Below are 14,746 nucleotides of genomic sequence, written 5' to 3'. Positions count from 1 at the left end.
GGGTCAGGGCTCACGCTCCCTATTGGGCATCTGCCGAGGGTTTAAATGAATACCGCCGATAGAGGCTGCTGGGCCTTCTGAGCGGCTGGTGGAGTGTTTGGTCTCGTTCTCCTGGCTGTGCAGGTAGTGGCTATAGGCGAGCGGGAGCGCCTCAGCCGGCTGAGAAGGGCTTGGGTACGGAGTTAACAGCTTAACTTACTTAAAAGGGAGGGATTATAACGAAGCGTAGCAATATTATGATTTTAAATCGAGAAAGGGATGGCTTGGTTTAGATGGTAGAGGGAAATTTTTCACTCAAGGGTGGTAAGATGCAGCCCAGAGAAGCTGTGGGTGCCCTGGCCCTTGAGGTGCTCAAGGCTAGGTTGGATGGGGCAGCATGAGTTGGTGGGTGGCAACTGAAACTGGTACAGAAACTTACTGCCAAAGGGAATAGCAAGTATGTTGATCTAGGGAAAGGAACGTTAAAAAGGCTTTGTATGTGGGTAACAAAAATATTCAGAGGTGTCTTCATTAGTAAACTCTGGGAACAGTAGTGACTCTCTTGTTTATGGAAACCATTCTAATAGATGCTGGTCTGAATACGATGTGGTGAATGTGAAAGATGCACTCTGGGGGCATTCAGGCCATCTCTGTAGAGACTAAAGACTGTCCTGTCAAATTACTGATATTACCATAGAATGGCCTGGGTTGAAAAGGGCCACAATGGTCATCTAGTTTCACCCCCCCCCCCCCCCCCCCCCCCCCGGCTATGTGCAGGGTCGCCAACCACCAGACCAGGCTGCCCAGAGCCACATCCAGCCTGGCCTTGAATGCCTCCAGGGATGGGGCATCCACAACTTCCTTGGGCAACCTGTTCCAGTGCATCACCACCCTCTGAGTGAAAAACTTCCTCCTAATATCTAACGTAAACCTCCCCTGTCTCAGTTTAAAACCATTCCCCCTTGTCCTATCGCTATCCACTGTCTTAAACAGTTGTACTCCCTCCTGTTTCTATGTTCCCTTCAAGTATTGGAAGGCCACAATGAGGTCTCCCTGGAGCCTTCTCTTCTCCAAGCTAAACAATCCCAGTTCCCTCAACCTTTCCTCACAGGAGAGGTGCTCCAGCCCTCTGATATTCTTTCAAGTTAGTAAATATGCAAGGAGGACAAGAAGTCTTTATGATCATGTCATTCATAAACACTTTCTACCCCTTCTGGTAGTTATTCCATCGTTAGTGAGGTAAGTCTAGCTAGACTATGGGTTTGTGGGATGAGTTTATTTTGTGGACTTGATATGGAAGAAGCATACGCACAACTTAAGGTGAAGACATGCATAGGCCTCTCATGTATTTATATTTACATTTACAATTATTTCTCTTAATTGTGTGTTCTACTCTAGGCAATGATTTCTTTCCAGCAAAAGATTTTAAACTTAATCAAATGTTTCAGAAGACAATGGCCCTTATTTTCAAACTCTGAAAGGACTACTGTATGTGGAGCAGACCGCATGCTGACAGCATTACAACTGTCCATGGCTGAAGTCAATAAACAGGTTAGCATTTTTGCTGTACCTTTTTGGAGCTTAGTGTGTCTTAAACTTGGTTTTCTTACTAAACTTTCATTTTATCTATTTAAAACAGTTGTTTTGGTCATTTCAGTGTTTTCGATCTGAGGGTTAGATGCAGCAAGGTGTTGTAAAATTATGATTAAGTACTTTGTCAAATCAGAGCTCACAGAAAGAATACCAAGATGGGAGAATAGAAGTGTTTCAAGTTCTTTTTATGTAAATCCTCAACTGTAGTAGTAAACACTAGTGTATTTTGTCTGATTGCATAACTTCAATTCTGCAGCAGAGCTGGGGATTGAGATGTGTGGGGTGAGGGGTTGTCTTGCAGTCAAGAAGTCCCCAGGGTGAGGAGAAAGCTGCTAGGAGTCCCCAGCCCTTGTGAGAGCAGCCGAAGAGACGTGGGTAGGGCCAGGAGCAGCAGCAGCAGCCGCCCATTTATGCACCAACTACAGGGAGTGTGAGCAAACAGGAGAGGTGGTTTAAGGTGGGAGGGTGCCTGCTCTCTCTCTTCTGGGAGCAGCCCTCTGTTGAAAGAAACTTGGTAACAGCATGCTGCAATGGCTGGACTGAGGTTATAACCTAGGCAGGGTGGCCACAACCTTCGTGTGCAGATGCGTATACCTGAACAGGCTTCCTGAGGAGTGAAATTGCTGCCCTGACCTTTTGTTGCAGGAATCTCCAGAATCTGCAAGTCCCAGTAGGGGCTGAGGGCAGAATTGGATGTCACAGATACAAGTGTGTCCATCTCAACAAACTTTTCCAGCAAATGGCTGGGTTGAAAGAGGAAATTGCCAGGTAGCATTGAATCCTGGAATTGGAGAGAATTATGTGTGGTATTGTGTGCTGACACGGGCTGAAAGACTGCCCTGACTTAAATCCCTGCAAGGGGAGGAAGCTAAGCTAGCTTTCTGGACTGGAAAAAGGAGGGCGTGTGGGTAATGATTCAGACTCAGGAAGGGACAACCCCATAAAGTTGGTCTAACCAATCACCTGTATTAGAACCAGCACCACCAAAACAAGGCGATGAATGTTAGTGACTGGGGATTCCTTGATGAGAGGCACAGAATTACCCATTTGCTGTTTGGATAACCTCTCTAGAGAGGTTCTGCTGCCTTCCTAGGGGCCTTCATTCGTGATATCAAGGAGAAACTACTGTGCACGGTAAAGTTGGAGTGCTACTGTCCTGCTCTTTTGAGACTGGTTGCATGAGGCTGAAATGAGAAGATGACAAAATCTCAAAAGAGACTTTATCACTCAGAAATATGTTGCAGGATCTAGGAGTGCAGATAATGTTCTCCTTTATCCTCTCAGTTGGAGGCTGGGACACAGGAAGAAGGAGGTGAAGGGATCAGGTGAATCATTGGCTTTGTAGGTGGTGCCACTTTCAGGGTTTTGTGTTCTGTGCTCTTAGTTGCACCTTCAAGAGAATGAGTATACTGATGTTAGATGGAGCACAATTGACCAGATGGAGCAAGACTGTTTTGTCCAGCATGCTGGCTGGACTGATTAGCAGAGCTTTAAGCTAGATTTGATGGAGGAAGGGGAGGTACTTTGAATGACAGAGAATCATAGAATCACCAAGGTTGGAAAAGATCTCTAAGATCATCCAGTCCAACCATCCACCTATCACCATTATTTCCCACTAAACCATGTCCCTCAGTACAACATAGAAACATTTCTTGAATGCCTCCAGGGTTGATGACTCCACCATCTCCCTGGGCAGAAAAGTCAGGAGATGCTGTCACTTTATGAAGCAGCAGGAAAAAAACCTCAGATTTGTTCTAAAGGAGCTGAGGAAGGCTTTTCAAAAAAGGTAACACTGCTGATAGCCCAGCTGAAGTGCCTCTACACCAATGCACATGGCATGGGGAATAAACAAGATGAATTAGAAATGATGGAGCAATTAAAAAAACTATGAGTTAATTGCTATCACAGAAACATGGTGGGAAGTATCATGCAAGTGGCATACTCTAGTCAGGGAGGAGAAACTGTAGAACAGATAGGCAGGGAATGAGGAGAGTGGGTGTTGCCCTTTGTGTTCAGAAATTGATAGATTATAAAGAGGTGTCCTGATTTTTTTTGTTCCTTCCCAGCTTCTTGGGCCACCCTACCGGCCCTTTGCTGAGAATGTCTTTGGCTCTGAACAATGCTGCCTAGCAGCAACACTTGTGTGTTATCAACGCTGTTTTTCTCTTAGAACCAAAAAATAGCCTCATACCAGACTCTGAAGAAAACAATTATGTCCCAGCTGAAACTAAGACACTGTGAAACATAACAGTGCAATGTCCATCATGGGATGAAAGTCCAGAACTTTTGAACTTCCTTTGAGTATTAGTCAGCTGGCGTATGCTTACTGCAAAGCATCGTATTTTTATTAACATTCCCTTTGAAGCCAGATACTCTTGACTGTTGACTATGTAAGTAATAGAATGCACTGTCATAGTGAGTGCCTGATGGTGGAAGTTAACACCTGGAGTGCAATTCTACTTGAATTTCAAATATTCTTGCAGTGCTAATATATATATAAACTTTGCTAATCTCTGCAGGTCCTTTGTCTTGCAAGGAAAGGTTTTGATTTACTAGGTACCATATTTAAACTACTGTAATTTAGCTTAAAAAGTTCTTTCAGAAGTAACAAAATAGTGAGACAACTTTTTTTTCCTCCAACCTACTATTGTTTTGATTTTCTTGAAGGTGGTTACAATACGGTTACAGATTTAGTTTTTTGGAGAAGCTGGAGTGGAAAATGTGCATTTTGGAAAATGTATGGTGCTGATTTTCTTGCAATCTCTGGAATAGCAGGCATGTTCATAGTACTGAACTATACTAAAAACCACATGCAAATTTGAAGATGGCTATAGGGCCAATTTCTGAATTGCAGAGGTTGAAAATATGTATGTAGTCTTGCATTGCAAGCCTTTTGTCTCTGTTACCTTAGCTCAGTCTAACTAGTAGCAAATGTCTCTGCTACTGTGTAATTTCACTTACATGCAGCATCTGAGTGCAATTTTTTTTGTGTATACAAGAGTTGAAACAGGTTCTTTGGCTTTCTAGAGTTGCAGTCTTTAACCATTGACAATATTCCTCTCCTTTGCTGGTAGCCATGATGGATAAGTGCAGTCACGAACATGGGCTGCCCCCCACACTGAACTGGAAATTAAAATGTTTTTTCCTCCCCCAATGCTAATACACTTAAAATTAAAATTAATTGAAATGTCTAATGATCAATGAGCTCGTGCTTGTAGGTTTTTTTTCCCCTACTCACAGCTTTAAAGCACCCGCTTTGGTACTCCTACTAGGAGTAGAAAAGACAACAGAAATGAAACAGGGCTGGAAGAGAAGTGTTAGATTGTTTTCTACTATACAGTTAATGGATCACTCCAAAAGAAGTGCCTCCTATTTATGTCCATGGAAACTATGACAGATATGAAGAGCTATAATATGCTCTTTATATAATGCTACTTGATAAAGTCTTGGCTACAAAACACTATTTTTCAACATAGTCACCACTATTATCTATGCTTTTTCATGAGTGATGAACAAGAGCCTGCATGCTGCACTGGTAACAAATCTGCACAAGTGGAGGTGACCCACTGTTGCCACTACTGAAACATATCAGCTATTGCCTCACTGTGCTCACATCCATTGAAGATCAAAGACTGCAATTTTCTCCACATGGAGTAATTCAATTACAGACCTTTACTTCATCTGCACTTCTGTGTCAGATGCAAATTTGTCAGAGTGCCCATGTGCTGCCATGTCACACAGCAACAAAATGTAATGGAATACTGGCAGGAAGATTCAGCCTCTACTGCCATACCACTGACATCTGCCTATGATGTTGTGGGCCAACGAAATAAAATAGGAGGCATTACTTTTGGACCTGCCCGTGTACTTAGGTGTGTCTTGCTTTAATGCATTCATTAGGTCTGTGGCAACACTATCAACATTATGCAAGAGTAGAAGTGTATTAGCATTGGGGGAGGAAAAAAGCTCATTTTTTTTATTTGTACATGAGATACGTTTTCTCAGATCACTACTTGAAGCAAGTTAGTAGAGTTCTGTTTACTACTCTTGGAATACAATCATCCGTCGCGATGAAAACTCTTTCTGCAAATAACTGATTTGGTGTGTAATAGTCCTGTGAGAGTCAGTGTCTGTTCCTGTCAGCAAAGTTCAAAATATATGCCTGATATTTTAAAGATCAGGAACAAGGACTGCAAATTCCAAAAATTCAACTGTAAAGCAAAAGCACTGAAAGAACTTCAGTTATAAGTAACACTTCATTCATTACAATGCAAATATTTAGATTGTAATAGCTTTTCTGTGAAGACATATATGCAATTTGTTCTAATGTAATTTTTAAAACTACTAAGTATGAAACATTAATTTTTTTCTATTGTTGTTCTCTTAGCACCATGGAGACTTTGCAGTATCTCCCAGTGATGTGATGGAAACTTGGAAATATTTGTTACATGACAAACTAGGATTATCATATGAGAACATGGAAGAACCTGAAAATTATGCTGCCTTTAAAGAGGCCTATCATACCTTTTTGGCAAGCAGCAATATGTTAGATATAATAGACATATATCAAAAGTGCTGTGCTCTTGAACTTCTGTCTGAAGATGAACGCATAGCCCCTGTAAGTATTTTGTTTAATTAATCTCTGATATTGTTTTGACACTTCTGATAATGATTCTGGATTTACAGTGCTCCTAAAATACGTGCAGAAGTCCTGTGTTTAAATTATTAAACCTTTTAAAGACTCATAAGACTATTCAAAAATTACTTCTTTCTGTCATCCTGCTGGATTTGTCAGTCTCTTCTCCAGAAGTTTTTCTGCCAGAAGAAGAAAAGTTGAACTGTAGAGATTTGATATGACTGGATCAAAACTTAATGATTAATGTGTTACGGAATTTTGGATATACGTTGCTATGTAGTCCAAATATTTTTTTTGTTATAAAAATAACACACTTTTAAACACAAAAAGTCCTCCATACGTAGTTCTACACGTAGTTTCATTTGATGTTTTTTGAAAAACCAGAAGAGATTCCACTTCAACTACTCAGTCAAGCATCTGTTGCGGTTTATTGCAATTCAGTTATTGTAATTCTGCACATAAGGCTATGCTGTAGGCTAGAGAAGTTGTAGTATGTAGCCCAATCTGACAATGAAAATAGCACAAATTTGCTTAATCTTTATCAGATCAAAATATATTGAATAACATATTAGCTGTTAGAAGATACCTTCAAAAATTGAGTCTAACTGTTAGCTTACTTTGGGACTGATCCAAAGTTAAAACGTCATTAAGAACATTATCTAAATGCCTCTTAAACACAGAGAGGCATGGAATGTCAGCCACCTCTTTAGTATTCCTGTTCCAATGCCTAACTAATCTCTCAGTAATTAAGTTTTTCATAATGTCTAGTCAGTACCAATCCTGATGCAGCTTTGAACTGTTCTCATGTGACCTGTCACTAGATACCAGGGAGTAAAAATGAGCAATTCCCTCTCCACTTCTCTGCCTCAGGAAGTTGTACAGGGCAATCAGATCATTCCTCAACCTCCTTTGCACCATGTTTAATGAACACAGCTTTCACAGTTGTTCCTCATAGGACATGCCTTCCAGTTCTTTTAACCAATTTTGTTGCCCTTCTCTGCACACAGTCAAGTATCTTAACGTCCTTTTTAGAACGTGGAGCCCAGAAAAGAGTACTTGAGGTGAGACAGCACCAGTGCTATATATAGTTGGACAATGACCTCTTTTGATTGGCTATGTTGTGTTTAATGTACCCCAAAATGCTGCTTTCCCTCTTGGCTGCCAGGGTATATTGCTGACTCATTTTGAGCCAGCTGTCAACCAGAACCCCCAGATCCCTTTCTGCAGGCCTCCTCTCCAGCCACTTGTCTCCCAGGCTGTACATATGTCTGGCATTACTCAATCCCAAAAGCAGAATCTGAGATTTGTTCTTGTTAAATTTCACACTGTTGTTAATGGTCCAATGTTCTGATCAATGTAGATCCCCTTTTAAAAGCCTCTCATCTCTCCAGAAGGTCATCAGCACCTCCCAGTTTAATATCATCAGTAAATTTCAGAAAGATGCATTTAACTCCATAGAAATCATTGATGAAAATGTTGAATAGACCTGGTGTCAAGATTGAGCCTTGGAGAATGTTGCTAGTGACTGGCCACCAAGCAGATGTAGTCCTATCTTTACTACAACACTTTGAGCCCTACTGTTCAGCCAGTTTTTTGCCCAGCGTATTATATGCCTGTTTGTTTCAAACCTGGACAATTTATCCAGAAAGACTGGGAGAGACAGTATGAAAAGCTTTGCTATAATACAGAAAAACTACTTCTACGGTCTCCTTTTGTCCACAAGGAGATCTTACTGTAGAAGGATATCAAATCAGTGAGATAAGGCTTCCTTATCCTGAACCCATGTTGGTTGGGCTGATGGTTGAGTTGCGTTAGTAGCAACTAAAAAACTTTGAAATACAGGCGTGCTACATGAGTTTGATTTCTGTGCTCTCTAGAGCATGGAAAGGTCAAAGACGAAGGATTTTGATAATGGAAAAAATAATAATAAACAACTTCAGATTTAGATTCGACTAATTCTGGCTTGTAAGAAAAATTACAGAGAAGATCTAAGTGTCTGTTCGCAGGAAGGTAAACGGAATTATTAGATTAAAAACTAGAAAATAAAGTATAAAATATTTCAGTTGCTTTGAGGAACTCTTCCTACTGAGTCAGGAATAAAGCCGTGTCTGTGAAAAAGTAGTCAAATACTGGAACAGGCTCCTGAGAGATGATGTGGAATCTCATCTTCAGAATTCTTGAAATACAGAAATATTGTTATAAGATTCAATGACAGGTAAACTTGTAACAAGTTTGCCTGCTTCCTTAAACTCAGAGAACCTCCACTCATTCCAATTACTGGATACAAAAGAAGTTACAAGGAGGACTGAAGTTCAGGAAGCTCTTATTTCCTAATTTCTTTTTTTCAGTGTAAAAAACTCGAGAAGATTAATGGGCTTTTCATATCCATGATGTAATGTTATCCTTTTTTGTGCAAGATGAGCAGCTGCTTTTAGTGCAAGTATCTTACAAATGTGTACGAGATCTATAACTTAATTTGAATCTTACACCTCATTTCTCTCTAAACATTTGTGCTTCTGAAGACTAAAGAAAAAGTAAGTTTTGGGTCTCAGAACACTAGCAAACTGTAAGAAATCATGGTTTCACTTGGTTTTAATAGTACTTCTGCTTTTTAGTTACCTTCATATTTAAATTGATTTAATTATTTTTATTGAAGATTCAACTGCTGGAATTTATTTCTGGTGCAATGAACGTGTCAGAAAGTAATGGTTCTGTCCTTCCTTCTACACCAGTCAACAGACAGGATCAGAGCAGTGTGAAGGTAAAAATTATTTCTGTCTTTTTTTGTAATGTTCTGTAGATATGGGAAAGTTAACACAAGGTGAAATGTAACATTGCTTCCTGTTTGCAATTATTGCTATTAAAATATTGGTAGTTTAAGAATAATAAACAAGTGTATTCAAACTGTATCACTTCAGTGTGTGTGTGTATGGGGTGAGTACGCGAACTTATACTCTGAAAGACAGTCCTCTTATGACAGGCACTTGATATGTAGATGTAATCTGCCTTTAAACACCTTTAAACATTGTTCTGCAAGTATACTATCATTCAAATGTAGCCTTTACTGAGAGTTAAATGATTTGCCTGCTGCTGCCAGGTGAAATGCTAAGTGATATAGACTTCTAAGGTTTCACCTTGTTTTCATTAGCTCATATTTAATTCCTTACAGAAGAAATCTGAATAGCAACTGTAGTGGTAGCTGTAGCAAAGCAAGCACGTCTTGTTTATCCCAGTAGATGACTGGAGACTTTCTGGGAATACTTGATTCAACCTCCCAAACAAGAATCTGAGAATACTGTATTGCAGTACTTGAAATTCTAGAGCTTTTGCCATTTCCAGGCTTACTTTCCTCATCAGAAGTAGCGATTTCAATACAGTATGTAGGAACAATTCAGAAAATAGTTCTCAATGTATAAGCAAACATTCTCCCAACAATATCATATCAGGCTGAAAGAATGCTTCAGTGAAATGCAGTTTGGTGCTTTTCTGTTTTTTCACTACAGTTCTTCCCTAGATAGCACTTCTACCACTAAGCTAATAGCTTGCTTGACTTCGGCACGTGTAGTAACAATATTCCTTGCCTTTTTATCTTTATCTGGAATCTGTCCTCTTAAGCTGTTACTCCTACGTATTTTTTGAATTCCTATTGAATAAGAAAAAAATAAGTAGAAAATAAAGGCTTTCTCATTAGCTTTCTTTTCATCAATGGTCTTTTTTTGGTCTTTTTATTTATTTATTTTTTGCTTATGATGAAGGTAAATTTTTCAGTTCTGGGACTGTTGTTCTTACAGGATTGTGAACGGTGCTGCAATATAAATAGTTACATTGATTTAATTTGGTTATGTGGGTGGAGTTGGATATAAAATTTTAAATTCTTCAATCAGTCAGACTTCTATGATTGATATCCCCAGGAGTCAAGGGGAAAATTAGTGAATCTGAGGTGGAGCTGGTGAGGTGATTAAAATTTTAGCCTACTTGAAATTAATGTAAATCCTTTATGTGGTTTCACAGTATTAGAATTTTACTTTGGGATATAAAAGGGAAATGTGGTAGGAGATTTCTAAGCAGAAACAGATACTCAATTTTAATAGCTAGATGTCATAGAATCATAGAATGTCTTAACTTGAAAAGAACATTAGAGATCATCTAGTTCCAACCCCTTCCATGGGCGGGATTGCCACCCACCAGATCAGACTGCCCAGGGCCCCATCCAACCTGACCTCAAATGCCTTCAGTGATGGGGCATCCACAGGTTTTTCTGGGCAACCTGTTTCAGTGTGGTTATTCAAGTATAATACACATAACTATAATGCATATTAATCATGCTTGCTTTTGTCAATACTTCCAGAATTTCCATATATGAAGTAATAATTTGAAATTATGCAAAGTGAGACACTTTTTATAAAAGTCTTATTAGTAGCACACATGTAATTTAGTAACAGGGTGACCAATTAATGTTGATGCTTTCTTATACAGGTGATGCTATTTGCCAAGAACTGTTTTTATTCATATTTAAGCCTGTTGGTGAATTCTAAGGATGATCTGGCATTGGCTCGTATTCTAAATGTTCCTGACAGAGGACTTGGTAGAGAAGCCTTCACTAAACTAAAACATGCCTCACGGGAGAGAAAAATGTCAATTTTCCTGGTATGTGAATCCAATGAAACTTGCTGTGAATCAGAGATAATGAAATAGATTTATAAACGTGAAGTGTTGCTTTAGTCTCATCTGCAAGACTAACATTTGCAAGCCAAGTCAAACATCATCATGAAGAGAGTTTCAAGGCTTAAAAAAAGAAAATAAAAAAATCATCACAACAGATTTCATCTGATAAAATAGATCATTGCTTGGTCATGAGATCTAACGATACACAAAAAAGTAATTTCTGCTTGTGTACCTCTAGAATGCTGAAGTATGATCTGGTAAAAAAAAGGAATCTCTTGACAAAAAGAATCTATTAATAATAAATTTAGAGTGCTGCAAGTACGTACTTAGTTTAAATGGAAAGAACACAATTTTTCTGTGCGTTCGTTAGACTGTAACCTAACATTTCTTTATACAAAATGCCTTCTGTAGAGCAATCTCAAGAAAAAAAAATCCAGTGTTTGATGTGTAGAGAAAAGAGAGATCAAAATTTGGAGGAGCAGTATTGCTGTTATTTCGGCTCTGACTCAGAATTTTTGGAGTGTAATTCTTGCCATTCATTTACAGCTTGATCAGTCTTGAAACATTCTCCATCATGTGATTGATATGGGATATTCTTGCTCATGTTATTCTCAAAGGCACAGAGCTGGAAAGAAAAAAAAAAACAAAGGATGGTGTTCTCCGTTATACAGGAACAAAAGAAAATGCAGTATCAATATACAGTACACAGAGAGGGTTGCAGCTAAAGAATCTAGTTTTGTATATGAAGTAAATTTAAATTTATAATTAGAGCAGTTATAGCCAGCACAGAGCCATCTCAAAAATAGATGAGTAAGATTTCTTTCTCCAGAGAATCGCTGTGGTTCCTCATTCAAATAATCAAATTTTACATACACAGTGGGATCTGTGCAGTCAACAGTAGACTAAGGAAAAATAGTATGGGTATATAAAAGTCACTGAAGCAGCTGCACTGTTGCTTCAGATTTTACGGTTGAAAAATATGGAAAATTTGTGAAATCTCAGTTCCAGGATTAATTATTTGAGCTCCTAATGCTCTGTTAAAATTGTATATGAAAAAAAAAAAGTTGTGTTTGGACTGGATTTATTGCTTCTTCCTCTCAGCTGCCAGAGGGGAAACTTCTCTACTGTGTAAAGAAGTTGTCTTTTCTGGCATCTGTGTCTTGTAGAAGTCCTGCAAAGCCAGAATACTTTCCATTGGAAGGCAAGGTCCTATGAACTATACTTTATCCAGAAGAAATCTTTAGTGCAAAAGCAGGAATACTGGCAGGTTTATTCTCTTTGCTAGAGTAATTCCAGTTGTATTCTTTACAGTCCCAAGAGCTTTATGATTTAACTGTATAGACTGAAATTAAATTGTATAAGTAGAATTAATATTACTGTATCTATCAAGTGTTTTTGGTTCTTATCTTTAACTTTTATGGAGAAATGTATTTTATTTTAACTGTTGCCTTAAAATTTGAGGGGTTACACTTTTCAGTGTGCTGCTGTTGTGGTTTAACCTGGCAGACAGCTCGGCACTACACAGCTGTTTGCTCACTCTCTGCCTCCCAGTGGGATGGAGGAGAGAATCAGAAAAAAAAAAAAATAGATCTCATAGACTGAGATTATAACTATTACCAAGACAGGAAAGGATGAGAGAAATAATAGTAATGATAAGAACACTTATATATGCAAGTGATGCACAGTGCAATTGCTCACCACCCATTGACTAATGCTCAGCCAGACCCTGAGCAGCAGCAACTCTCCCACCCCAAATTCCCCCATTTTTGTATTTGCATGATGTCATATGGTATGGAATATCCCTTTGGCCAGTTTAGGTCAGCTGTCGTGGCTCTGTCCCTTCCCAGTTTCTTGTGCAACCTCCACCCTCTCACTGACAGGACAGCATGAGAAGCTGAAACATCCCTGGTACTGTGCAGCACTGCTTAGCAGCACCTTAAACATCAGTATATTATCAATGTGTTTTTTTTTCCTAAACTGAAACATAGCATCATAGCAGACAATATGAAGAAAATCTATTCTGTCCCAGCTGAAACCAGGTGAACATCCACTCCTTATTCTATATCGTTTACATAATGCTCAGGTCCTACACTTTCTGATATATCCCAATTAATTATCATCACCTTTCTTGCCTTCTGATATATACACACCGATATTGTTCCTATAGCCTTTAGGCCATCCCTCTACACTGTCTGTGGAGTTCATTTAATCTGTCACTTTGGGCTCCATCTGTTGTAACAGTCCTTCAGGACGGGAGGGTTGTTGGATGTTGCATGCATCTACCAGACACTGTAAGGAAAATCAGCTCCATTCCACCTGAAACCAGGACAACTGCTGCTGGAACATCTCTTATTTTCAGTGTCTTTACTGCATATAAAATATGTGGAAACTTTCAGAATGGACTATCTGTGATGCTAGAACCTTTAGCTATCATAATTTTTTTTTTAGAAACTTTGAATATTCATAGTATTTATTTCTACTGCTAAAAATAAATATAATTCTCAAGTCAATTTTTATGTGCTTGTATTAAATATTCCAGGGCTGTAAACAACACTCTAAATGTAAAAATTGTTTTGGTTATGTCAGTACAAGCATTTAAAGAGCAGCAACAACAACAAAACTATGCAATTTTAGTAAAGTAAAAGTTTTTTTCCAAGCTATCAATGTAAATATCAAATCAGTTGGGTCATTTTTATTTAACTTGCTGCATCATTTAAGTATTGGGCTTGCAAATATATATGGAAAGATGTAAACAGCTTGCAATTAAAAGGTATTCTGCTGATTTCAATTAGATTTCTACTATTATCCAGCTGTTATGCAGTTTACATATCTGTAGGAAATAACTTCATAATACGTATATTTTCTAAATATTTCTCCTAGTAGATGGCAACATCTTTTATCCGAACAGTAGAACATGGAGGAAAAGGCTGTGCCGCTTCATTATTTGATCCACTAAGAGTCCACATAAAGGAGCTTTCTAACTTCATTAATTTTATTGACAAGCTGGGAGAAATAGTTGGTGAAATCCCAGATCCAAGGTAATAGAATTTCTATTGTATTTCTTTCTCTTTTGAGCAACTTTTTATTTTTATTGTTTGTCTGTCTTGAGGAGAGGGGAACAAAAGAAGTTCTAATCACTAATTTCTTAGTAAATGTCTAAATCTTTAATTTTTTGCTAGAAAAAATACAGATGTTTGAAAAACAGGCTTGGATAAGCTTTTAGATTTTGAGGCTAATATTTGTATTAAATTTTTACTAGATTGGTGCATGTATGTATATTTGGTTAGTTCCTTAATTGTAAATGAATTTCCAAAAGGTTTACATCATGTGGGTCTCATGAAGACATAATCATCTTTTACTTATTCTTCCTCATTTATTACTCCTGTTATGTTATAGCACTGTATTTACAAGTATAGATGTATACAGATGTATATAGATGTACTATTTTAGGACATAAATCTCGGTAATACCAGATTCTGGCACTGCTATTGCATTTAAATGTTTATATCTAGTAGCTATATATTTGTAGGACAGTTTATACCATCGTATACCAAACTGCTGACTGTCTTCAAAGGAATAATAATTACAATGCTGAAGTTTTCAGACTTAAGGATTGCAACATTTGTGAACAAAAGGAAACTACTCCATTTTCCTTTTGGAAGTGTTTAGTAAGCCATGTGAGGACAGTCTACATGTCCTGCCTGTGATTTTACATTTATTACGAATTCCAAAAGAAGCGGTTTAACAAAAGAAATCTCTCTAATTCTGTTACTACTGCAGAATGAAGAACAGAAAAAAACAAACAAAAAACCCAAGCAACAGTGCAGCATAAGTTTTTAGTTGCTCCTCTTTAGGAACCTGCTCAGAAATCTA

At 38.3% G+C, this 14,746-nt stretch overlaps 1 protein-coding gene across 5 annotated transcripts in view; it reads left to right on the top strand.

The window, feature by feature from the left end:
* Positions 1–24: 24 nt before the first annotated feature.
* Positions 25–14,746, top strand: part of PARPBP (PARP1 binding protein) — a 49,140-nt gene continuing 34,418 nt past the window's right edge. For 3 of the 5 annotated variants that reach the window (XM_040696868.2, XM_025148736.3, XM_046939069.1), the window contains exons 1-6: positions 71–174; positions 1,378–1,530; positions 5,960–6,190; positions 8,865–8,969; positions 10,685–10,855; positions 13,757–13,911. In XM_040696868.2, the coding sequence (XP_040552802.1) occupies positions 1,381–1,530; positions 5,960–6,190; positions 8,865–8,969; positions 10,685–10,855; positions 13,757–13,911 (812 nt within the window). In that variant the 5' untranslated portion in view covers positions 71–174; positions 1,378–1,380. Of the gene's footprint in view, positions 175–1,377; positions 1,531–5,959; positions 6,191–8,864; positions 8,970–10,684; positions 10,856–13,756; positions 13,912–14,746 lie in introns of all 5 variants that reach the window. The other 2 variants (NM_001395934.1, XM_025148737.3) reach the window with 2 other exon arrangements.

This window comes from Gallus gallus, chromosome 1 (assembly GCF_016699485.2).
Source record: "Gallus gallus isolate bGalGal1 chromosome 1, bGalGal1.mat.broiler.GRCg7b, whole genome shotgun sequence".
Taxonomy (NCBI): Eukaryota; Metazoa; Chordata; class Aves; order Galliformes; family Phasianidae; genus Gallus; species Gallus gallus.
This window is presented reverse-complemented; position numbering and strand designations above follow the sequence as displayed.